This window comes from Oryctolagus cuniculus, chromosome 7 (genome assembly GCF_051225735.1).
Source record: "Oryctolagus cuniculus isolate XC-2025 breed Fujian yellow rabbit chromosome 7, ASM5122573v1, whole genome shotgun sequence".
Classification (NCBI taxonomy): Eukaryota; Metazoa; Chordata; class Mammalia; order Lagomorpha; family Leporidae; genus Oryctolagus; species Oryctolagus cuniculus.
Window position 1 is genome coordinate 114,019,956 of NC_142873.1, and position 25,342 is coordinate 114,045,297.

Here is a 25,342-nt window from a genome sequence, read left to right on the forward strand (position 1 = left end):
TATGTGTGTGTGTGTGCATGTGTGTGTGTGTACAGATTCTATGAAAGCAAGGATTTTTTGTGCTTTGTTCACTCTTGTATCATAAATGCCTGTAAGACACTCAGGAGACAGATCAGTCAGAGGATCTGGATTTTAACTGCTGCCAACCTTGAATCCAGCACTTGTGGATCGTGCAACATCTTTTTTCCAAACCCTGCTGTCACCAGACCCTCATTATGACACACTGGTAGTTAAGATTCAATAAGAGAACTGAGACGATAATATGCAGCTTTTAGGAGAAAAAGATGATGTTATGATCAATGTGATCATATGAGGTGATCTCTGGCTATGAAGTGAAAACAGCTGCATATTTGGCCCCATACAAAGACAGACTCCGTTGCCAGTTACACGTAGGGACACAGTGTAGGTATTGTTTATTTAATTTATAAGCCCACAAAACATTTCTCTTCAGAGATGGGGCCTAAAAGGATTATGATACATCAAGAGGATAAAATACTCAATCTGTTTATCAACACTTGTTTCCACAGTTCCAAACAGGATTTTCTGTTGCTAATCCCTGAGGTAGGGGTGACCTGCTCTGCTGTTTAGACAGCCCCGAGTCATAGCAAACTGGCACATGGTTCCTGATTCCAGGGGATTTATCCTCTAAACCAGCTAACTTCACTTTCACAACCAATACGCAATTTCCTTCTAAGACCTGACGTCCTCTACTCTTACAATATTCCTCTCATCTGTAGAGATCTGATAAGATACAGATGCACTTTCTTTTGTGCAGTAATACAGAAGGAAAGTATAACTAAAATTTATTGGACATCTACTAATTATCTGAGTGGGGGATAAAATTTGAGAGTCATCAAAATATAGAAATAAATCAAATCAAGAGTGTAGTTGGGACCATCTTAGCAGAGATAGAAAAAAGAAGAGTAGAGGACAGGGAATATAACTGTGAAGAATTCTTATGCTAATGACCTGGAAAAGGATCATGAACTCGAACAGGTTATTAAGAAGGAGGACTCAGAGACATAGGAGAGTATAGGTAAAGGAGGGAGGAGTGATCATTGGCATCACATGCCGCTCAGAACTTGGGAAACGGAACTGAAAAACATTCTGCAGATTTACCAAAACAAAAGTCAATGATGACCTAAATGTATTAAATGTTTCAGGGAGCCATGGCAACAGAATTCAAATTGGAGAGAGTAAGAAAGGAGTAGAAACGGAGGAAATAGAGGCCAAGATACAGGCAATACTTTGGATAAACTTAACTTGAAAGAGGAAATGATACACGAGGAAGTAATTGGAAGACAGTATGCAGTTAAGTAACGAGGTGAGACTTAAATCCAGTTTTAAATTCAAGACTGAATTCTAGAAATGTCTGTTTCTAGTCTACCCAACACCACTGTTTGAGTTTGCATGCTAGCCCATGAATCTTTCCTTCTTTTCTATTTTCAGTTAAAAACGACTCACGTAAGGTTCATCTATAAAAGAATGTTCTGAAAGATTTAAGTATTTTATTTCACTAAGTATTTCATTTGAAGTGTAACTATCCCTTAAGTTTGTGTTGAGCATTAAAACCCTTGCTTTTTTAAAAAAAATATTTATTTGTTTTGAGAGGTAGAGTTGCAGACAGAGAGAGAGGTGGAGTTGCAGACAGAGAGAGAAAGAGAGAGAGAGAGAGAGAGAGAGAGAGAGAGAGGCCTCCCATCTGCTGGTTCACTCCCCAAATGGCCACATCAGCAGAGGCTGGGAAGAGGAGCAGCTAGGACTAAAACCAGTGCCCATATGGGATGCTGGCAGTGTAGGCAGAGGATTAACCTACTGTGCCACAGCGCCAGCCCCTCCAATGATCTTGCAATTCCTCTAGACTTTCCACAAGGAGGGCAAGAAATGGCTGAATGACATCTGCTACTTGATCCTAGAGCAACATCTTTAAAACTTCCCCCTCTTCTACAATCAGCAGCAGTAATAACATGAGGAGGAGGAGTTATCATCTTAATTCTATTTACAAAGCCCAGCACTATCTCTGGCTAAATTTCTGCTACAATTCCATGTTCTGATAAGGAAATTGAGATCACATACTGATAATGCTGGTGCTCAGATGGGAATAGCAATCTCTGAACTCCTGTCTTTGGATCAGTGGTTTTTAAATACTGAATCCCTGCCGGCATCGCGGCTCAGTAGGCAAATCCTCCGCCTTGCGGCGCCAGCACCCCAGGTTCTAGTCCCGGTCGGGGCACCGGATTCTGTCCCGGTTGCCCCTCTTCCAGGCCAGCTCTCTGCTGTGGCCAGGGAGTGCAGTGGAGGATGGCCCAAGTGCTTGGGCCCTGCACCCCATGGGAGACCAGGAGAAGCACCTGGCTCCTGCCTTCGGATCAGCGCGGTGTGCCGGCTGCAGCGCGCTGGCCGTGGCGGCCATTGGAGGGTGAACCAACGGCAAAGGAAGACCTTTCTCTCTGTCTCTCTCTCACTGTCCACTCTGCCTGTCCAAAAAAAAAAAAAAAAAATACTGAATCCCTTCAAGAATATGATGAAAGTTACATCTCCTCATAGAGACAAATGTGTAAGAATGTAACCAACAAGACTTTGAGCACAATTTAAAGAGGTTTATTGATGATCTGAAGTACGGGAGGCCCTTCCTCTTGGTTATATGGTCGCCACTTCAGAGTGCTAATTGATGCATTACATGGTGTAATCCCTCTCAATGGTAATGGTGCCAAAATCAGTGAGCACTTAGAAGGGAAAGCTTGTGCAGCTTTCTCCAACAACTTGCCAGGATCAATCTTCCTTCTCAACACCCTGGCAACACACTGTCCAAATTCTCTTGCTGCTCTGTGCAGGTGTCTCCCCAGTGAGCACCTTGGTGGAATGGAATATATAACACACCTACCTGCTAAAACCACAACAACAATTTCTATCACTACCAGCATTACTTAAGAACACTTACTATGGCTTGGCAATTAATTAACACTAATGGCCAGCCACTGGGGCTGGCGCTGTGGTGCAGCAGGTTGAAGCCTGGGCCTGCAGTGCCAGCATCCCATATGGGTGCCAGTTCTAGTCCTGGCTGCTCCATTTCTGATCCAGTTCTCTGCTAATGCACCTGGGAAAGCAGCAGAGGATGGCCCAAGTCCTTGGTCCCCTGCACCCACGTGGGACACCCAGAGGAACTCCTGGCCCTTGGCTTCATTTTGGCTCAGCTCCAGCTGTTGTGGCCATTTGGGAAGTGAACCAGAAGATGGAAGACCTCTCTCTCACTCTCTGATTCTGTCCTTACCTCTCTCTGTAACTCTGTCATACATATATATATATATATATACACACACACACATATACATATATATATATATATATATATAGGCAAGCTACAATTCTAATTCATTTAATTTTCTCCACAATCTTATGAGGTGTTTATAATTGTTTCCCTTTAGAGTGAGGTACCAAAGCCCAGAGAGGTTAAACAAACTTCCCAGGGACATACAGCAAATAAGGGGTGTGGCTGAGACACAGGCAACCTGGCTCCAGAGTCTATGATATGAACTTCATCTTGGACTTAAACTCTGGGACTGTTGTAAAATACCTTAACTTTCTTTAAAAAGCCCAGCAAGTAAGCTTTCTTATCTTGAAATTTATTGATTTATAATAATTTTATGAGTGCTTATTTCAAAATAATTTTAGATTTACACAAAAAGTTGCAAAAATAGTAGAAAACTCATCTAAGAAGTTAATATAAATATTAGTACTATCAAGTAGTCTACCAGTGTTTGAATCCTCAACAGTTTTTCTTCACTAAGGTCCTGTTTGTGGTCCAGGTTCTAAACCATGATCACAAATTGTTTTTAGTTGTTGTATCTGCACAGATCCTTCACTATTTAAGTTTCATTATCAGACCGGCACTGTGGTGTAGAGGGTTAACGCCCTGGGCTGAAGCACCGTCATCCCATTTGGGTGCTGGTTTGAGACCCGGCTGCTCCACTTCTGATCCAGCTCTCTGCTTAGGCCTGGGAAGACAGTGGAGTATGGCCCAAATCCTTGGGCCCCTGCACCCATGTGGGAGACCCGCAAGAAACTCCTGGCTCCTGGGTTCGGATCAGTGCAGCTCTGGCTGTTGTGGCCAATTAGGGAGTGAATCAGCAGATGGAAGACCTCTCTCTCTCTCTCTCTGCTTCTCCTCTCTCTGTGTAACTCTAACTTTCAAATAAATAAATAAATAAATCTTTTTTTAAAAAAAAGCTTCATTATCTTATTTCAAGCACACTGGCTGATTACTTTGTAGAATCCCCTTCAGTTTGGGTTTGTCTGATGTTTCCTCATGTTTACATTAAGACTATAGATTTTGGGCAAGAATATCACAGAAATGAGGTTGTGTGCACAAAAAAAGAAGGCCTGCGTTCTCTTACTGTTGGTGCTGTTGGCTATGATCGCTCAGGTAGCTGCTGTCTGTCGGACTTCTCCACTGTAACGTGACCGTTTTTCCTTTTGCATTAACAAGTGTCTTGTGGTGAAACCTTCTGGGCTTGCAAATGTCTTATCTTCCATCACACCTATACTGATTTTAGCATCTACTGATGATCCCTGCCTGCAACAGCCAAGACTGTGGCTTTGCCTAACGGTGGTGTTTCTGCTTCCATTACTTTTACTTCTCACACCCATCATTTCGTTTTTTTTTTTTTTTTTTTTTTTTTTCCCAGAAAGCTTTTATTTAAGGAACACAAACTTACTGCATTTCATAAAGACAACTTTAGGAGCATAGTGATTCTTCCCACCATACCTGACTTCCCACCCACACTCCTACCCCTCTTCCTCCTCTCTCTCCTATTCCTGCTCTTATTTATTTCTTTTACCGTAAGTCCATAGTCCCTACAGTGGACAAGAAGACTATCCGTTCTTCTCCACTTATATATTTCTTCAGGTATTTCCTTATATCAATAGAGATTCATTGAATTACTTTATATGCTCATTATTCAATTTGTTGAGAAAATTGTTCCCAGTTAGACCAATAAGAGTTTATTAAAGCTTGGCCTATGGACTTTGAGTAAACTTTTTACTTTCTGGCACCAAAATATGTTCCTGTGTTTTCCCTGCCTCAGCCACAGAATCAGCCATCTTTTTAAGTAGCTGTGATTACTTTTATTGAAGAATAAGAGAATAGTATTTACAAACCAAGACCTCAGTATTAGATGTGCAGATTGCTCCAAGGGTGCCATTGCTTTGAGGTCAGCTCAGCAGAAAGAGTAGGGAACAGATGCATGTATATTCACATATGAATGTACATATTTATATTTATTTCTGTGTACATCCAATTCTGGGTATATGTGTATGTAAGTATACATATTTATGGGAGGAAGCATGAGGTGTCACTATGATTCTAGAACTTAAAGTACAACAAGGTATAAAATTTCTACTGCCCCATTCTTATTACCCCATTCTTTTTGTCCTGTTCCAACCCATCCTCCATAGGTAACTAATGTCATTAATTTCTCATTTAATTTTCTGCATTTCTTTTGCAAAAATGAATAGACACACATATTTTCTTATATATCCTGTTTCTTATATGAAAGGGAGCACATTATAAACACTCCTTAGACTCACCTTTCTTTACTTAACATACCCCGGAAACTACTAGATCAGTTATAATCCTCAGATTTACAGATGAAGAGGCAGGTTTAAAGAGGCTGAAAAACTTGCTCGAAGTCATCCATCTAGTAATAAGTAAACATGGAATGTGTGCCCAAATTTTGATTCCAAACTCCATGGTCCTTTTACAACAGATCTTATCACCCACGGGCATTGGGTATGTTCTTGGAGAAACCCTGTGTTCTCTGATGTTGTTTTAGAAGTGAACACAAATATGTCTGCGTAATCGGAATGACTACCTTATAACCAAGTACTACCCACATTTCACTGTTCATGGGACCCAAAGAACATGCAATTGCCCACAGTGAGTGCCCTGCATGCAGTCACAGAAGCAGAGCTGTGAGGGTAACAGGACGAGTAGTTACCTAGCTGTGGCCTTGGCTTGTAGTTCTGGGAAAGCAGCGTGACCTTGCACCATGTGGTCTATCTGAAAAACAAGAAAGATGGGTCAATTTTATAACCTTTCTAATTTATACTTAAGCCAGAAAAGAGATATATTAAAGTGTCTGTTTCCTTCAATTCTTTGTCCATGGACAATCTAAGAACATTAAAATGCTAAATCAACTCTTTTGGAAATCCAGCTGTGCCAAATCTAGTGCCAGCCTCTGGGATTTATTAAACAAAGACGTTCAAAGAGAAGAATAGCAGGAAATGAAACTCCCAAGGCTGAACTGGTAGCAGAAAGTAGCATCAGGCTCAAGGCTGAGGTGTGATGAGAAAGGGTGACTCAAGGTACCTGGTAGGGGGTCTGGCTGTTAAAGCACTAACTGTCTCTGGATTCTATCATCTTCTCCTCCCATTCCAGGCTGTCACCCAGGGCGATGTCAAACCTTAAATTACTCACTGAGTCTTAATAACAGAGAAGCTGAGTGGAAAAGACGATGATGAGGGAGTCCCAGTAAATGCAGTGCCCAGAGCTGTCAAGACCACCTCTCCTGATGGAAGAGCTGTCACACGGGAAACTGGAACAGCTCTCTAAGGACAGCCATGTCTGGGCTCTGTAGATTACCATCTTCTCATTTGAAATCCTGTGTCTCAGTTTTACTCCTTAATCCTCCTGGTGACTCTGAACAAATTGGCATGTAAAATGCATCAGAACTGTTTCTCTGCTTGCTATTACACAGCACTGTGCCTGAGTTCCTGGACCTCTCTGTGTATTTTCTGAATGTTTATTTCAGTGTCCAGAACTCTAAAATAACCATTCCAACTGATTTATTTTCATTCAAACTCTGCATAGACTGGCTACTCTGGCCTCATGGGGACAGGCTCTGAGCATGTTTCCTGAGAGCCAGGGTGATGTACAGAGGAAGAAAATTTGTTCTCGGGATCCAGAGGCAAGCTTTGGGTTCTCGCTCTGTGACTTCGTGGAAGTCACTAAACAGCTCTGAACCTTAAAAAACCAGCCTCATTATGAAATAGAAAAAGGAAAGTGCTAGAAAGTAAAGTGTGATGCCAGCACTGTGGTGTAGTAGGCTAAACCTCTGTCGGCAGCGCCAGCATCCCATATGGGTGCCGGTTCTAGTCCCAGCTGCTCGTCTTCCAATTCATCTCTCTGCTTATGGTCTGGGACAGCAGTAGAAGATGGCCCAAGAGTTTGCACCCCTACTCGAGTAGAAGTTCTGGAAGAAGCTCAAATGGGAGTCCTGGAAGAAGCTCCTGGTTTCTGGCTTCAGACTGGCTTAGCTCTGGCTGTTGTAGCCACTTGGGGAGTGAACCAACAGATGGAAGACTTTTCTCTCTGTCTCTCCCTCTCTCTGTCTGTAACTCTACCTCTAAAATAAATAAAATCTTTAAAAAAATTAAAAAAAGAAAGTAAAATGTGCCTACTAGAATACCAACAATAGTAAAATCTACAGACTCATCAATACTATGCTAAACATTACACACATTATTTCATTTATTGCTTACAGACCTCCTTTGAAGACGGCACTCTTATTCATAATAAAATTAAGAAATTGGTCACAAAAGTGATTGGGAACGTGCTCCAGGTCACAGGAGAGTCAGTGACAGATGTAGATCTCAAATTGAAGTGTCTCTGTAGCTAAGGCCTTTGCTCTTCAGTACTATATCATATGAGTCTATTGAAGTTCAAGGTATAATGTAAGTTGTTGAATTCCATTGGTGTAGCCATATAGAAAAGTTTCAAAATAGTACCAATGCTATTGGTCATTTCAATGAAAAAAATCATTCGGCTTTTGAACACTTTCTATAGCTTCTATCTTGTGTGACTATGATAAGGCATATTCCGGAGCCTCAAAGGTTTTGTAATCCAATAAGAGAGCATCAAGATGATCCCACTGGGATTAGTGATGGATAATTAAAGGGATTACTTGATTTGTAATCAAATTTCTAGTTTCTATATGAATTCTATAGGAGTTCAGAGAAGGGGTATTTAAAGGAGCTTCCAAAGGAAAGCTTAGAACCTAGCTTTGATACTGTACACATGAGTGCAACTGTTTGGTATTTACCAAATCCCTTATCTATCAGACACCTGCCTATGCTTTGGAGATACAGTTAGACATAGGAAATATCAAACAATACATAGAGTATACAGTAACTCATAGGCAAGGGCCAATTCTTTGAGATTGATTATATGGATGAGGAAGGTGAATGTTGAGCAGAGAAGCCAGTACCAGGAAGTTCAGAGCTACAGGTCAGACATGTCAGCAAGGAGGTTGTGATGGGTAGAGGCATGAAGATGGGAAGACACACGTGGTCATGAACAGTAAGGGCTGGACTAGCCTCATGGTGGGCATATCATAGGTGCTCAATAAATACCAATGTACAAAACACGGGATGCATGTGTTCTGATGAAGGCATGCTTATGTAGCACCATGGACTTTTCACCTTGGTGGCATTTATGACACTTTTCACCTGTATCTATTTGTGCTATGCACACCCTGGTCATAGGGAAACTGAGTATTAAATTAGAGAACAAATTGGGTCATGGAAATACAGAAGAAAGAGGATGCAGACAGACAGAGAAGTGTTTACGGTTTTGTTGGATTGGAGGCCATATGAAATTATTTTGATATGGGGAACACAATGAAAAAGAGTGAAGGAAAACAGGTTTTGGGGCATACGCAGAACAGAGAGTGCAGACAAGGATGGGAGGATGACAGTGGGGGGACGAGATATAGATATTTCCTTTCCTTGCTTCTCTGTAGTGTTGAGTAAGTCCTTTAGTGGTCATTGGATTTATATGTAGGTCTCTTATCCCACAATATATCTCTCTTTTAAAGCAAGAGTTCAGTATTTCCCACTCCCCAGTGCCTGGAACATTGCCTGGCATCTTGAATGAATGAATGAGACCCACTCTGAAGAAGATAAAACAAATTTAGTGACTGGCCAGTTACAGAATGTAGGAAAATCAGAGTCAGATGATTTTGAACTCTGGTTTGAACAAAGGGAACTGGGTTGTATTCACCACACCTTTTCACATTCCATATTTCTGATGCTTTGACATCAGGGGCCCTGCTGACCCTGGAGAAACTGTTCTTCCCAGGGCGAGCCAATTCCTGGAGATAGGGAACAGCTTGCCTCGGAGCATACTTCAGTTCATATGCAGTCTTAGCCACAGCATATCTCCCCATCACCTCCTTCCTCTGGCCTACTCTCACATTCAGGACTACTATTCCCGTGCTCTAATTGCCCCAGCACCGGACATCAGACAATGAGGCATAAGCCTTACCCCCTGGAGCCTACTGAAATTATACCAAGTAACCAATACGAAGCCTGCTTACTCTACCCTGCTTGTTTTTCCCAATGAACACCACACAAAGTCTCTTGCTCATGTTTTTCCCTTACTCTCTGCCTTCCCACTGACCCCATGTAGCCTTGTATTATGTGCAGTGACCTCTCCTCCTTGGAAATGTGAAGAACAAACTCCCTTTCCAACAGTAATTGTCTCTTGACCTTTTGGCTTCACCATAATTGAAAAATAATAAAACTTACATTTTTAAATCAGTGTCCCAGTGGGAATAACAAGGGCTTTGGAAATAGACTTAGATAGAAATGTTCAGTCTAAATTTATCTTCTGTGCAATCTTGGAAAAGTTACTTAACCTCTCAGAGCCTCATTGCTTATACAAAATGGGAATAATAAAACTTGCATTGTGGGGAAGGTTGTGATGAGCATCTGTTGGGTGGCTTTCAGTTCATAATACCTATGAGGGGGTCCTCAAAGATCCTGTGGAAAATGTGTATTATGAAAAAATGATGCATGCATTTCAAATTTTCTACCAGAATATACTCATGTAACTCTTAACATGTAATAACATGTCTGAACAGGATCTTGTTTGAGGCAGCAAGAAAGATAAGACATTACTCTGGAAAGAGCCTCTATCAGAACAACATGAATTCAGCTAAAAACGAAGCATGAACATGTATCAAATGGATGCTTAGGTGAAAGAATGGTGAAATCATTGATTCTTTATTAAAAAACTTATAGAAACAGTGTCCCAGAGAAATCGCCAGGTTTTAAATGGAGGACTCATTTTAGGAAGGGATGAGATGGATGTCCAAGATGAAGCCTGCAGTAGCAGATCATTTACATTAATTTTGGAGGAAAAAAATTAATCTTGTTCATGCCCTGATTGAACAAGACTGACAATTAGCTACAGAAACAACAGGCAACATGAGAGACATCTCAACTAGTTTAGTGATACAATTCAGACTGAAAAATTAAAGTGGAGCAAGCTTTCTGTCCCATGTATACTAAACTAATACACCCACATCAGTTGCAGACAAGAGCAGAACTTTCAATGGAAATCTAAACTAAGTGGGACCGAGATCTTTAGGCATTTTTTTTTTTCCTAATAAATTGGAACAGGAGACATGGCTTCACCAGTGTGATCTTGAAGACAAAGCACAACCAAACTAATGGTTATCAAGTGGTACAAGTTGTCCAGCCAAAGCAAATGTGGACCAGTTATCAGTAAAGGTCATGGTGACAGTTGTGTGGGATGCTTGGGACATTTATGATGTTGCCTTTCTAGAGATAACATCTGCTTGCTAGGAGAGTGTTTAGAAAAAGTTAAACAAAGCTTTCACAGAAAAACCGCAACTTCTCCAGGTATTATTCTCTATCATAGTATTTCTGTTTATTCCTCCTATCAAAAAAGGGAAGTAGTCCAAGAGTCTTAAGAGGACAATAGCAGGTATCTACCTTATAATCCTGATTTGGCTCCTTCTGACTAATTTTTTTCTTCCCAATCTTTTTTGGTGTTGTTGTTAAACATTTATTTATTTACTTGAGAGGCATAGTTACAGACAGAGAGAGGGAGAGACAGAGAGAGAGGTGTTCCATCTGCTGGTTCACTCCCTATAATGGCTGTAATGGCTGGAGCTGAGCCAGGAGCCAGGAGTTTCTACCAGGTCTCCTGCCTGGATGCAGCAGCTCAAGCACTTGGCCCTCTTCTACTGCTTTCTTAGGCCATCAGCAGGGAGCTGGATTGGAAGTAGAGCAGCCAGGACCCAAATCGATGCTGGAGCCACAGGCAGATACTTAACCTACTATGCCACAAAAATAGCAACTGCTTCTTAATCTTAAATTAAAAAAAAAAAACATTTATTTATTTATTTGACAGGCAGAGTTACAGAGAGAGAAGGAAAGATAGATCTTCCATCTGCTATTTCACTCTGCAAACAACCGCAATGTTAGAGCTGGGCCAGGCTCAAGCCAGGAGCCAAGAGCTTCAACCAGGTCTCCTATGTGGGTGGAGAGGCTCAAGTACTTGGGACATTTTCTGCTGCTTTCCCAGGTACATTAGCAGAGAGAGGGATCATAAGTGGAGCAGCCAAGACTTGAACTGGTGCTGATATGGGGTGCTGGCATCATAGGCAATGGCTTAATCTACTATGCAACAACATTGATTCCCAAAATATCATTTTTTTCCTTCAGTTAACGATGTAAAAACAACTGTACTGATAAGTTTGAATTTCTAGAATGCTCAGTTCTTTAGGGATGGACTAAAAGGCTGATATCATTGCCTGTAACACTGTCTTGATCTTTTTGGAACTTCATGTTGAAAGATAAAGTTGAGATTTTTATAATTTTTATCTTTTAATTTCATTTCCTATGAATGTTTTGAAGCCTCCTCCTATTATGAAAGAGAAGGGGATAATACCAAAGGAGTAAAAATGGTTCAGTGAATAGGATCCCAAGTGATCAGCTGTAGTTTTCATTTTCCTTAGCTTCTGGTGGTAAAAGCCCACCTGCTTAATAAAGAGTGAGCCAGTTTGTCAAATAACTAAGCAGTCATTTTAATAGCCTAGCAGTGCCTGTTCCTAAACATGATCCCAAGCTTGAGCCCTCTGTTTATGTTCTATTTGCTAATGCATGTAGCATAATTTGGAAGAACACAGTGACCCACTGGGGGTTATTTATTTTCTAATGACAGAAGCAGCTTCATGGCAAGAATGCTATGCTTTAAAAACATATCGACAGAGCTAGTCTAATTCTGCAGGCAGCTCTAACAGTAGGGAGGATAGAAAAGAAGTTTGAGATGAGTAGAGTCAGGTCTTCTTCAGGATGGTGTTTTAGGTCTAGATCGATGGGGAAAATCATCTTACAATACATAGTGCGGATTTTTTAGGTCCTTCTTTATGGAATCTGCATTTAGAACACGGGCAAATGGCAATGTAATAGATACAGTATTATACAGAGATCACAACTGGGCAATATAATGTGGCATCTGGCTCACAGATCTATTTCATTTGGGACACAGAATGTTTTTAAAATGAACCAACATTTTAAAATTGGGAGATTTCCCTTGAAGTCCATATTCTGGTTTCTCTTGAAGAATTTAAGAGGGTCAAGCATTGGACTGCCAAAACTCCCCTATGCTAAGAGTCAGCTGGAGGTGAGTGATGACTGATCCTTTCAGACAGGCGTGCAAGCTGTTGTGGAAGGCCTCGCTGCTCCCTGCCTTTCTCCAACAGTGGACACAGACTCCAATCATTTATCATCCCAATTGCAGTAATATTTCACTTGTAGTGGAGAGAAATTTCTCTGTGTACATCCTGCCTGTTGAAGGAAGGAACAAGGAATTCAAGGCTAGAATTCTGTGAGTTGCAAGAGAAACTTCTGTGAAGAAGTGAGGAATATTCCTTTGCCAACATTTCTGCCCATTTACACTGTTTCCTGTAGGTGGTTGAGTATCTGACCCTTGATATGCTGAGAGAATGTAACACAAACAACACTGAGAACTGAGTTCAGTCCTGTCTCGGAGCATGATCTTGGAGAAGACCCTCTCTGGTTCTCTCTCTAAAACATTTACTAGATGAATACAACAATTAGTTAAGTGTTTGTAAAATTAAAAATAGAACTGCAGTGCCTGAGATACAAAACTGTTGGCAAAGAGCCCACAGACAAGAATTGAATTTAAGAAACTTAATGGTCATTTTATTAAAATGAAGCTATCATAGTGCATGATGAGCTTTTTTTCCCATTAAAATCCGCTTTAGTTATTAGTCTTGACACTGTCATTCACTTTGTCTTGCTGAAAAAGAAATCAATGGGCTCAGAGAAATGCTCACTTTTCACAACTGCCTCCTTTCAATTTGCATTAACCTGTAATGTAACTTTTGTCATTCAGGTTAACACTTTACTTTCATAAAATTCTTTATTTAAGAGGGATAGAGAAATCCCAACCCCTCCATTGGTTCACCACTAAATGCCACAATGGTCCAAGCCTCTCCTGCAAGTGGCAGGAAGCCATTTTTTGAGTCAGCACCACTGCCTCCAGGGTGTGCTTCAGCAGGATGTGTAAGTCAGGAGAGGGGTTGGGTATTGAGCCCAGGCATGCCTGTATGGGACATGAGTATCTTAAACAGTGTCTGAATCATTAGGTCAAATGTCTGCCCCTCCTTACTTTGTCTTTCTCTTTGTAAGCTAGAGATCTTTGCCTGATTTTCCTCGAGATGAAAGATGGAAGTGAAACCTATGCTGCTGTGAAGGATTAGTCCTGAAGTTCCTAGCAGAAAATATGAACTGTGGTTCCTTACATCTTTAATGCCAGTTTACAAAGAACAATTTCACTTAGAAGTAGATCTGCTCTGGTTCAATGCATGGCTGGTTTAGTCAGTTTCATTCACTGGTGATGTTGTTAGCTTTGTGCATTTTTTTTTTTTTTTACAATTCGTTAATCAGTTTATTTTCCTTTTAAACTAATGTACATATGTCTACTTTGTGCTAGGCATCACTCCAATAACTAAGGATATAAAGATAATGAAAAGTCATTGGTGTCACAAAGTTCTGCCTACAAAGGGAAAGTGAATGTGGCAATATTCATATGTAGCATAGGCTGATAAAGTTCTTTATTGACTGACCACTTCTTAATTGAACACCTACTCTGTTTCAAACATAGTAAGTACAGGGGATTTCAGTGGCAATTAATACAGACTTAATCTCTGTCCACCTGGAGATGGTATCTATTGCAAGAAATAGTCAACAAATAAACATAATTAGAGATAGTGATTAGTGCTCTGTAAGAAATAAATAGGTTACTACAATAAGGACATGGATTTTACAAAGGGTCAGAGAAGGCCTCTCTGAATGCAATATTTAAACCAAACCATGAAAAATAATAGGAGCCAATAATTTCCAAGGAAATGGAATAAGAAATACAAAGATTGTACAGAGGGAAGGGCTTTATAGGTCCTAGGAATTGACAGAAATCTGATGAGACTAGACCTTAGTTAGGAGCAAGGTTGCATACTATGAGGATTGAAAAGTGGTAAGTAGGGGTGAAACAAGCAGGCCATAGTAAAATTGTTATTCTAAGTACGGGAAAGACATAGAAGGGCTTCAATCAGTAATTTTATTTGTTTTTGAAACTATCATTCGGGAGTTCTACTTCTTACAATGGCTGAATATCACACACATCATACCGATTTCCCCCACAGGTAACATGAAATACTGACAATTGCAACAAAATGAATGCAATTGGAGATCATTATGCTAAGTGAAATAAGCCAGATCCAAAAAGCCAAACATGATATGTTCTCTTATTTGTGGTAGTTAATATAGAAAGAGTATACAAACTGTGTGGATGTGATAACATTTGGTATTTAGTTATAAACAATGCTTCACTGAATCATACTACACAGACAACAATATACTCTTCTTTCCCACGTTAAAAAAATAGAAAAAAATGAGAGCAGGGGAAGAGTGAGGACTCTTGTGGTACTAGTATTGTTTTGTTGTTAATTTGGGTGTTTATTGTAAGTGTAATTAGGGCCAGCTGGCACTGTGGCATAGTGGGCTAGGCCTCTGCCTGTAGCGCCAGCATTCCATATGGGCACTGGTTCAGGTCCTGGCTGCTCCTTTCCAGATCCAGCTCTCTGCTATGGCTTGGGAAAGCAGTAGAAGATGGCTCAAGTGCTTGCGCCTCTATACCCAGGTGGGAAACCCGGAAGAAGCTCCTGGCTCCTGGCTTCAGATCAGCCCTGCTCCAGCTGTTGCAGCCATTTGGGGAGTGAACCAGTGGATGGAAACCTGTCTTTCTGTCTCTCCCTCTCTCTGTAACTCTACCTCTCAAATAAATAAACAAAATCTTATTAAAAAAAGTGTGATCAGGCGACAAAAATCTCATTTATCTGTACACTTATGTGCCTCTTTCAGTACGTATGCTATATTTCAGTAAAATGATAAAAAGAAAGGAAAGAATTATCTGAATATGCTGGAGAATAGCTCAAATCAGGAAGACACTGGAGAAAAGAAAATCTGCGGAAGAGGAAAACAGTACTATCTGTGTGTGCTGACTTTCTAGACTTTCGCGTAGGGTAGGCCCCAATCAATGACAAAAAGTATGTATTCAGAGATACATACTCTTCCTGGTTAATAAATGAGAGGTTAGGGTTCAAGGCAGCCACAGTGGGTAGAAAGTGAATTGGAGGAAGGAGATCTCAGAAAGGAAAAAGCTATACAACGGGAGTCCAACACTGTGTTTATAAATGCTACATAATCTCTGAATTACACATGCACAGAACATCATGCGTTGCCCAGCTAAGACTAAAAAACCTCCACAGAGATTTCAGTACAGTTCATCACAGGAGAGACAAAACCTGGAGTCTAAGCTGAGCCAAATAAACAATGAATTAAACCAAAAAAGCGATATTCTTCAGAGAATAAAGATAACCCCATGTTTCTTATCATAATGTCCATGATATGACACTAAATTTCTAGACATAGCGAGCAACATGCAAAATGCAATCCATGTTTAAAAGAAAAGCCCTGGGACCAGCACTGTGGTGCAGCGGGTTAAAGCCCTGGCCTGAGGCATCGGCATCCCATATGGGCGCTGATTCAAGTCCTGGCTGCTCCACTTCTGATCCAGCTCTCTGCTATAGCCTGGGAAAGCAGTGGAAGATGGCCCAAGTCCTTGGGCCCCTGCTCCCATGTGGGAGACCCGTTAGAAGCTCTTGGCTCCTGGCTTCGGATTAGCCCAGCTCTGGCCATTGCGGCCATTTGGGGAGTGAACCAGCATTGGAAGACCTCTCTCTCTCTGTGGCTCTACCTCTTTATGTAACTCTGTCTTTTGAATAAATAAAATAAATCTTTAAAAAAATAAATAAAAGCCATTTAATGGACACTGAACCTGAGATGACACAGATGTTAGAATAAGAATGTGAGGATTTTAAAGCAGGAAGATTACCAATGCTCAGGGACAGAAACAAATCTTGTAATTAACAAACAGGAAACAGTAAAAGAAATGCATTAAAAACTCAAATTCTAGTATCAACAGATAGAATATCTGAAATAAATATGAAAATACATATGTAATTACAGTAGGTAATATGTAAATTATAGTAGGTAACATGTAAACACAGCAGGTGAACCCAATAGCCAACCAAAGATGACACAAAAAAAGTCAATGAGGAGGGAGAGACAGAAAGAGAGAGAGAGAATGTGAATATGAATGAGAATATATATTGAAAAAACAAACCCACCCTGATTGTCTCAGGAGCCTGTGAGACAGTAGCCAAAGGCCCTAAATACCTGTACTTAGAGTCACAGGAGGAGGAAGGAGTCAAGGGGAGAGAAGAGATATTTAAAAGCCAAACATGCACTCAATTTGGCGAAAGACATTAACTCACAAAATGAAGAAAGATGTCTCCAAAGACCACCACACCTGGGCATGCAATTATGCAGACAAAGACCAAGAAGGAATCTTGAAAGCAGCCAGTGAAAAAGGTCATACTCAAAGGGGAGTCATGACATAAGTGACAGTCGACATCTCATACAAGGTCTCACAATACAAAATATAGACAACTTTAGGTGCTGACAGAACTTTAAAAAATTGTCAACTAGAATTCTATATTGAGTAAAAGTACATTGCAGGATAGAATGTAAAATACATTGAAAAAAGAGAGAATATCTTTTTTCATTTCTACTACGAGAAATGCTAAAGGAAGTTTTTCAAGATGAAGAGAAAAATACTAGATGGAAGCTTAAATTTTAAGACGTATTATTTGGTATATAGGTAATTATAAGTATTGTCTTCACTGGATTATACACTCTGCACAATAATATTCCCTTACTTTATGATCCTTGTCATGAATCCCACAATATGTAATATCCTTACTGTCAAGAAAAAAGGTATTTGTGTTTGTTTATATATATATATATATATATACCCATATGAAGTGAATACAATGCAGTGTTAAAAATTATTAAATCTTACATAAATAAAATAAAAATGCTATTTAAGAAAAAAATAAAGAAACCCATCTCAAACATAAGAGAAATAAAAAGCAATGGGCAATATATAGGTAAACATAAAAGATTAGATTTTATTTCTCATAATTTCTTTAAAATATGCATTACTCTGTTATAGACTGAACTGTATTCACCCAAAATTCCTAAGTCAAAGCCTCAATCCCCAGTGTGACTGAATTTGGGACACTGCCTTTATGGAAGTCATTAAGGTTAAATGAGGTCATTGATAGGGGGCCATAATCTGATAGAAGTGGAGTCCTTATAAGGAAAAGCAGGGACATGGAGTTTTCCTTCCATGTGTACACACCAAGGAAAGACCAGGTGAAGAAACAGTGAGAAGGTGGCTGTCCACTAGCCAGGAAGGGAGCCCTCACCGTGATCTGAATTTGCCATTACCTTGATCATGGAATTCTAGCCTCCAGAATGATAATAAGCTAACTATCTGTGGTTAAGCCACACAGTCTGTGGTTCTCTGTTATGGCCATCTGAGTAGATTCATACACTGTTTAAAGCAAACAGTGAAACAACTACTGCATTGTCATGTACAAAGCATAGGTGGGATACTATGCATATGACAACCACAGCATAAAAAACTAAGGGGAGGGATGGCAAATGGAACTGTTCAGTTGAAAGCTTTTTTGTATTTTATATGAAGTGATATGATATATGTCAAAGGCACACTGAAAAATTTAGGATATTAATTATAATTATTGAAATAACCATTAAGGCTGGCGCCACGGCTCACTAGGCTAATCCTCCGCCTTGCGGCGCCGGCACACCAGGTTGTAGTCCCAGTCGGGGCGCCGGATTCTGTCCCGGTTGCCCCTCTTCCATGCCAGCTCTCTGCTGTGGCCCGGGAGTGCAGTGGAGGATGGCCCAAGGGCTTGGGCCCTGCACCCCATGGGAGACCAGGAGAAGCACCTGGTTCCTGCCATCGGATCAGCACGGTGCGCCGGCCACAGTGCTCTGGCCGCGGTGGCCATTGGAGGGTGATCCAACGGCAAAAGGAAGACCTTTCTCTCTGTCTCTCTCTTTCACTGTCCACTCTGCCTGTCAAAAAAAAATAATAAAATAAAATAAAATAACCATTAAAATAATGCCAAAGTATGTCTAATAAGCCAAAAGAGAACTTAATATAGAATTCTGAACATTGGAAGATATTTGATTAATCCAAATGAAAGGAGGAAAGGAGATAGAGAGAGAAAAAAAAAAACAAACCAGAAATGACTAAAGACAAATAGCAAAATGGAAGATCTCAATCCAATCACATTTATCTTTACACTAAATATAAAGGGTCTAACACTCCAAGAAGTCAGCAACTTTATCTGATCTCTTTATATAAATTAAATAAAACCTTAAAATAAAGACTGGGTAGAAAAAGCAAGACCCACCTGTATGTAGTGTACAGAGATGCACATTACATAAACAAGGACAGAGACAATGGTGGTTTGGTCAATGGCACTTGGAGTATAGGTAAAGAATAGAGGCACTGGTGACGGTTTTGGAGGTGAAACCCAGAGGACTCCCTGATGGACTGGATGTAGGAGGACAGGGGGATGTAGGAATCAGGAAAAATACTAATTTCTTGGCTTTAATCAAGAGACAAATAACAGTGCTCTTTACTGAGATGAAAACAAATAGCGAAGCTTCAACTGTGGAAAGGAACCAGTTACCACAGTCAGAAAACCAGGAATAATTCTGGATTCTTAGAACATTAGATGCTTCCTTGCCATCTAATACATTTTCTCCACTGACCGCAATGCTATCCTTTTAAAGCACTCACCTCTCTCTCTTTTCTGCATACTCCACAGCCAATCCATCAGGGGATCCTGCAGTCTCTACCTTCAAGTTATATCCAGAGTCTGACCACCCTTTACCACCTCCACTGTCATCATTCTCATCTCTGCCTCTTTCCTGTCTCTGTGCTTCCATTTCCACTGAATGGTAGATTCTCCACATAGCAGCCAGCAGTCAGAAGAACCCTTTTATTTGTTTATTTTAAATGATTTATTGATTTATTTGAGAGGCAGAGTTATAGACAGAGAGAGAGGTCTTCTATTCGCTGGTTCACTCCCCAAATGGCCACAATGGCCAGAGCTGGGCCGATCCAAAGCCAGGAGCCAGGATCCAGGAGCTTCTTTTGGGTTTCCCATGTGGGTGCAGGGGTCCAAGGACTTGGGCCATCTTCTACTGCTTCTGTAGGCCACAGCAGAGAGCTGGATTGGAAGAGGATCAGAGGAGCAGCAGGGACACTGGCACCGCAGGTGGAGGCTTAGCCTACTATGCCACAGCACTGGCTCCAGAAGGACCCTTTGGAAACCTAAGTCACTCTGGTCACTCCTGTGCCCATATTCAGAGTAAAAGCTAAAATTCTTACAATGGCCAATAAAGTGACCTCACTGCCTTCTTGAAAGCATTCCCCAGAACTCTCATTTGGGCTCACTCTGCTCCATGCATCTGGCCTCCTTGCATTCCTGTAGCTTCCTAGGCAAGCACCACCCTCAGGATCTTTGCACTGGCTGTTCAGTGGCCTGATCTATTCCTCCCCAGTTTTCCAAATGGCTAACTTCCTTTTCCACCTCACTCTCTTCTCAAATGTCACATCCATGAGGACTACCCTGACTGATATATTTAAAATTGCAACCCCGCCCACCAAACTCAACAAACCACCCCTTCTATTATTTTAATAACTTAGAACATAAAATGAAATCTACATATTGTATATTACCTATTTTTTTCCTGTGAGAATGTAAACTACATAAGGGTCCATATTTTTGAAGGGGAAAGAATTTGATGTGTTATTCATTCAGGACAATACCTTGAATACAGTTAGCACTCAATAAAAATTGGTGGGGCCAGCAATGTGGTGTAGTAGGTTAAGCCTCTGCTTGCATGCTGGCAGCCCATGTTGGCATGAGCTGGAGTCCCAGCTGCTCCACTTTGGATCCAGCTCCCTGCTAGTGGCCCTGGAAAGCAGCAGAGGATGGCCCAAGTCCTCGAGCCCATGTACCCACGTGGGAGACTCCAAGAAGCTTCTGGCTCCTGGCTTTGGATTGGCCCAGCTCAGGCTATTGTGGCCAATGGAGAGTGAACCAGCAGATGGACAATCTCTCTCTCCCTGTCTCTCCCTTTCTCTGTAATTCTGCCTCTCCAATAAATAAATGAAATAAATCTCTTTTAAAAATAAAAAAATTGCTATATAAACAAACTTCACTCTAAAGAGTTTCGACTTTACAATTGAAGAGCTATCTAGAGTGAAAGGGTCATTTCTGTGCTTTAAAAGAGTACTTTGACTGCAGTGCAAGAAAATGACTAGAGGGGGAAATTAGAGGCAAGGAGCCAATTAGGAAGCTTGCAGGAATCCAGGTGAGTACACACTAAATACAGTGAAAGCCAGGGCAAGATCCAGGGCAGATTTGGTCTTTGTATCCTTTAAGTCACTTGAATTAGCTTATGTGAAATGCTGGGGGCACACCTAAGTCTATACAGAGGTCCCATCAACACTGACACACATGTGTTTTTCTGTCATGGTCTTGCAAAGCCTGGTACTTGTATTTCCTTCAAGATACTTTAAGTGAAAATCACACTGACAACAGTTGCTTCTTCAGGACTTCTATAAGAGAATTGTAAGGAGAACTGGGAAATGCTCTTCCCTAAGAGTCAGGACCAGTTCTGGAAAGATCTGGAGCCCCTACTGGCCGACCTGTGTTTGCACTTTGGCTCTCCTGTTACAGCTATAAGAGCTTGATCAAACTACCCCACTGTTGGCAGCCTATTTTTTTGTTCACTAGTAGTGTTAACATCATAACACTGGCCCTATACACGTGCTGTGAAGATCAGATGAAACGCTGACTGTTAGCAGCCAGAAGTCCATGGTATCTACTGGGTACTCCGTGTTAGCTCCCGCCTTTCCAGTGGGCTACAGGGATAGTACAATGCCATGAGAAATTGTGATGGTCAGTACTGTATCCCGAATTCTTAGTTGATGATAAACGACTGGAGTGACCTCATTCCTGTCTAGTCCAGGGTAATTGCTCAGGAAATCACTAACATTGTGGGGTGAGTGAACGAAGGAAGGAACAAAATCATTATCTCCAGAGCCTGGACAGCACTGTGCATGCTGCAGTCTGTTCCCAACACACTTAACAGCAAAGCGACTTCCATAAGGGACTTCCTGAGGCACCCTCAGGCGGAGCAGCTTTGGAGATGCGGAAGAAGGCAGCTGCGGCAGGAGGCACTGGCAAGGTATAGACCCTAAAGGTCCAAGGGCACACAGGAACTTGCTGTGCTGCAACCCTGTGACTCAAGTACGTAGATTCTAATTCTGCCTTCAAATAACTGTAGCACAGTCTCGCATTCATGCGACTTGCGTAGCTGTCTCAGCCTCTCTCACTCAGCACCTAGCCAGTAAGAAGGACTTCGAGCAGGACAGAGAGGAGCTTTGGAGGGAGGAACGGCCCAAGTGCAGCTGGAGAGAAGCTGGAGCGTCTGGATGCAGCGACTGCATGGGGTCTGTGTCCAGCACAAGAAGTCTGGGAAAAAGCAGGTTTTTTTTTTTTTTCCCCCACCCCAGGAGATTGTAGATTGTAAGCATGACACAATCCTTGGTGGGCCCTTGGTGAAGAAACTAACATCAATCACCCGTGTGAAGCAGCATGTGCCTTTCTAGGAAGAAGTAAATATCAGTGAGACAAAACGATAAGAAACGGGTGACTAATGAGGCTGACTCTCAAACAAGGCTGCGAGGGCTTCAGAGCCGGAGTGATCCTGGCCTGTTTTTTCCCTTCATCCTGAAGATAACCAGATGAAGACTCTTTATTAAAGCATCAATCTAAGCATATGCTTGGAACAAAGGTTTTGTTTTGCCACAGGAGATCTATATTTAACTGGAAAAATGAGACAAAATGATCTATTTTCCGATTTACAGTTCACATTGTTTTAAGTTTCCTCGTCTTTTTCCCCACTTGGCGACCATTTTCCTTCTTTTTCCCATTTCCTTTCCCATCTGTCTGCTTTAGATGGTAGATTTGTAAGTGCATCCATGTCTGGCCAATGCACTACCAGTGAAGACACTTTGAGATGTGACTTAGTAGAGAAAGTGCGTATCAAAGAACAAAAAGGGATATTACTTCCTCCTACTGTGTCCCATTTGGCCACGTAAGACCAGAGACTGGGACTCACAACAAATAAACCAGAATCAGTAAAGAGTTGGGAACAGTGAATGGCAAAGGAATCCAAAAGCAGCCGACTGACAATGGGTCGGGGTCTCCAGCTGTTTGCAGTTTCAGTTCCCCACTAGCAGGTTATGGGTAGTAAGTGCACCTGTGTCACAGGAGTTTGGAGGGTTAACCTAGACTACACAAAACGTTCTTGGAGTTAAGACTGGGAAATAAGTCTTCAAAATAATGTCAGGCACTGTGATTATCTTTTAAAATGTTTACTTATCTATTTGAAAGGAAGAGTGAGAGAGAGAGAGAGAGAGAATAAGAGAGAGACAGAATCTTCTATTCATTTATTTTTTGACAGGCAGAGTGGACAGTGAGAGAGAAAGAGAGAGAGAAAGGTCTTCCTTTACTGTTGGTTCACCCTCCAATGGCCGCCGCAGCCGATGCACCGCACTGATCCAAAGCCAGGAGCCAGCTGCTTCTCCTGGTCTCCCATGCAGGTGCAGGGCCCAAGGACTTGGGCCATCCTTCACTGCACTCCCGGGCCACAGCAGAGAGCTGGCCTGGAAGAGGGCAACCAGGACTAGAAGCCGGTGTGCTGGCGCTGCAGGCGGAGGATTAGCCTATTAAGCCGTGGCGCTGGCCGAGAGAGAGAATCTTTTATCCACTGTGTCACTCCCCAAATGCCTTACAAGAGCCAGGACTGGGCCAGGAAGAAACCAGGAGCCTAGAACTCCATTTGGGTTTCCCATGTGAGTGGCTGGGATCCAAGTGTCTTGAGTCATCATCAGCTGCCTCCCATGTACACAATAGCAGGAAGCTGATTGGAACAGAGGTGGAATTTGATCCCAGACACTCAAATACAGGATATGGGCAGCCCGAGTAGCAGTTCAACTCCTGGTGATACCATGCTGACTCCAGTCACTGTGAATATTGTGAATGACATTCATGCAGGACCAGCATGGTGGTACAGTGGGTTAAGCTGCCACCTGTGACGTCAGTATCCCAGCACTGGTTCCAGTCCTGGCTACTTCACTTGTGATTCAGTTCTCCACTAATGCACATGGGAAAGTAGTGGGAGATGGCCCAAGTACTTGGGCTCCTGTCACTCACATGGAAGACCTATATGGAGTTCCGGGCTCCGATGTTTGGCCTGGGCCAGTCCTGATCATTGTGGTCATTTGGCGAGTGAACTAGTCAATGGAAGATTTCTCTCCTTCTCTCTCTTTGTAATTATTTCAAATAAATAAATAAATCTATTTTTAAAAATCATATATAAAAATTCTTTTTGTAGATGAAATACTCAATGATCTGCAATCATTATTACTAATATAGCATAGTTGGTATGCACACTGTGGTGCAGTGTGTTAAGCTACCTCCTGAGATGCTGGCATCTCACATCAAATGCTGATTCAAGTCCTGGCTACTGCTCCCCTTCTGATCCAGCTTCTTGCTATTGTGAATCTGGAGAGGCAGAGGATGATGGCTTCAACACCTGGGCCCCTGCCACCCATGTGGGAGACCTGGATTGAGTTCCAAGCTCCTGTGGGCATTTGGCAAGTGAACCAATGGATGGAAGATCTCTCTCCATCTATCTCTATGTGTCTCTCTCTCTAAAACTGAAAACTAAATATGCATGTATGTATATTTTAATTTACTTATTTGAGGGGTAGGCATTATAGTAGAGCAGGTTAAGCCCCAGTGTGAGACACTTGCATCTCATATCAGAGTGCCTGGGATTGAGTCCTGCCTTCACTTCTGATCCAGCTCCCTGATAATGTCCCTGATAAGTAGCAGATGTTGGTCCAGGTAATTGGGTTCCTGCCACTCCATGGGAGGTCCAGATGGCTCCTGGCTTTAGCTTGGCCCATCACCAGCTTTTGTAGGTTAAGAGATGAAACTAGTGGATGAAAAAATCTTTGTCTCTCTCTGTTCCTCTCTCTTTCTCTGTCAGTATGCCTTTCAAGTAGATTTATGATTTTAAAATATTCATTAGAGAGAGAGAGAGAGAAACAGAGACAGAGCACTTCACTTTGCTGGTCCATTCTCCAAATGCTCATGATAGCTGAGCTGGGCCAGGTTAAAGCCAGGAACTGAAAACTTAAGGTAGTTCTCCTATGTAGGTGACAGGAACCCAACTAATTAAGTCATTTTACCTGTGGCCTCCCAGAATGCATATTAACAGAAAGCTGGAATTGGGAGTGAAGGCAGGACTTGCACTCAGGCACTTGGGTATGGGATGTAAGCATTCCAACAGTGGATTAATAGCCACATCAGATGCTTGCTACTGCTTTGTTACTTTTCACTTCCTTACCTTTGTTCCTATGCAAGTTCTCCTGCCCAGGGGGAGCCATTGCTACCTGCTGTGCTGGCATCCCACATGGCTGTCAGTTAGAGTCCCAGCTGCTCCACTTCTCATCCAGCTCCCTCCTAATGCACCTGGGAAAGCAGCAGAAGATGGTCCCAGTGCCTGGGCCCCAGCATCCATGTGGAAGACCCAGATGGAGCTCCAGGATACTGGCTCCTGGCTTCTGCCTGGCCCAGCCTTGGCTGTTGTAGTCATCTGGGGAGTGAACCAGCAGATAGAAAATACCTCTTTCTCTCTCTTTCTTCCTCTCTTCTGTAACTCTGCCTTTCAAATACAATAAATAAATCTTTAAAAAATTAAGCTATTCTGCCTAGAAGACTATCCCTATCTTTCATGCCCTGGTTTGTTCCTATTTGTTTTTTAAGGTTCAGGACAAATGCCTTCTCCCCTGCAAAGTGTTCTCTAACTTGGCTTTGTGCCATCCATGTATGCCATATCTCTGATCGAGTACTCAACT

General features: G+C 41.8%; 1 protein-coding gene across 28 annotated transcripts in view; it reads right to left on the bottom strand.

Annotated features, from left to right (window-relative positions):
- The window catches only part of FGGY (FGGY carbohydrate kinase domain containing), a 511,202-nt gene that overhangs the window by 127,947 nt on the left and 357,913 nt on the right, over nt 1-25,342 (bottom strand). For 27 of the 28 annotated variants that reach the window (XR_016237331.1, XR_011390683.2, XR_016237332.1 and 24 more), the window contains one exon: nt 5,997-6,058. Coding sequence is in view for 25 of the 28 variants with exons in the window: in XM_070078425.2 (XP_069934526.2) it covers nt 5,997-6,058 (62 nt within the window). In the remaining 3 variants the exon portion in view is untranslated. Of the gene's footprint in view, nt 1-5,996; nt 6,059-17,402; nt 18,403-25,342 lie in introns of those variants that run through there. The other variant, XM_089337333.1, reaches the window with a different exon arrangement.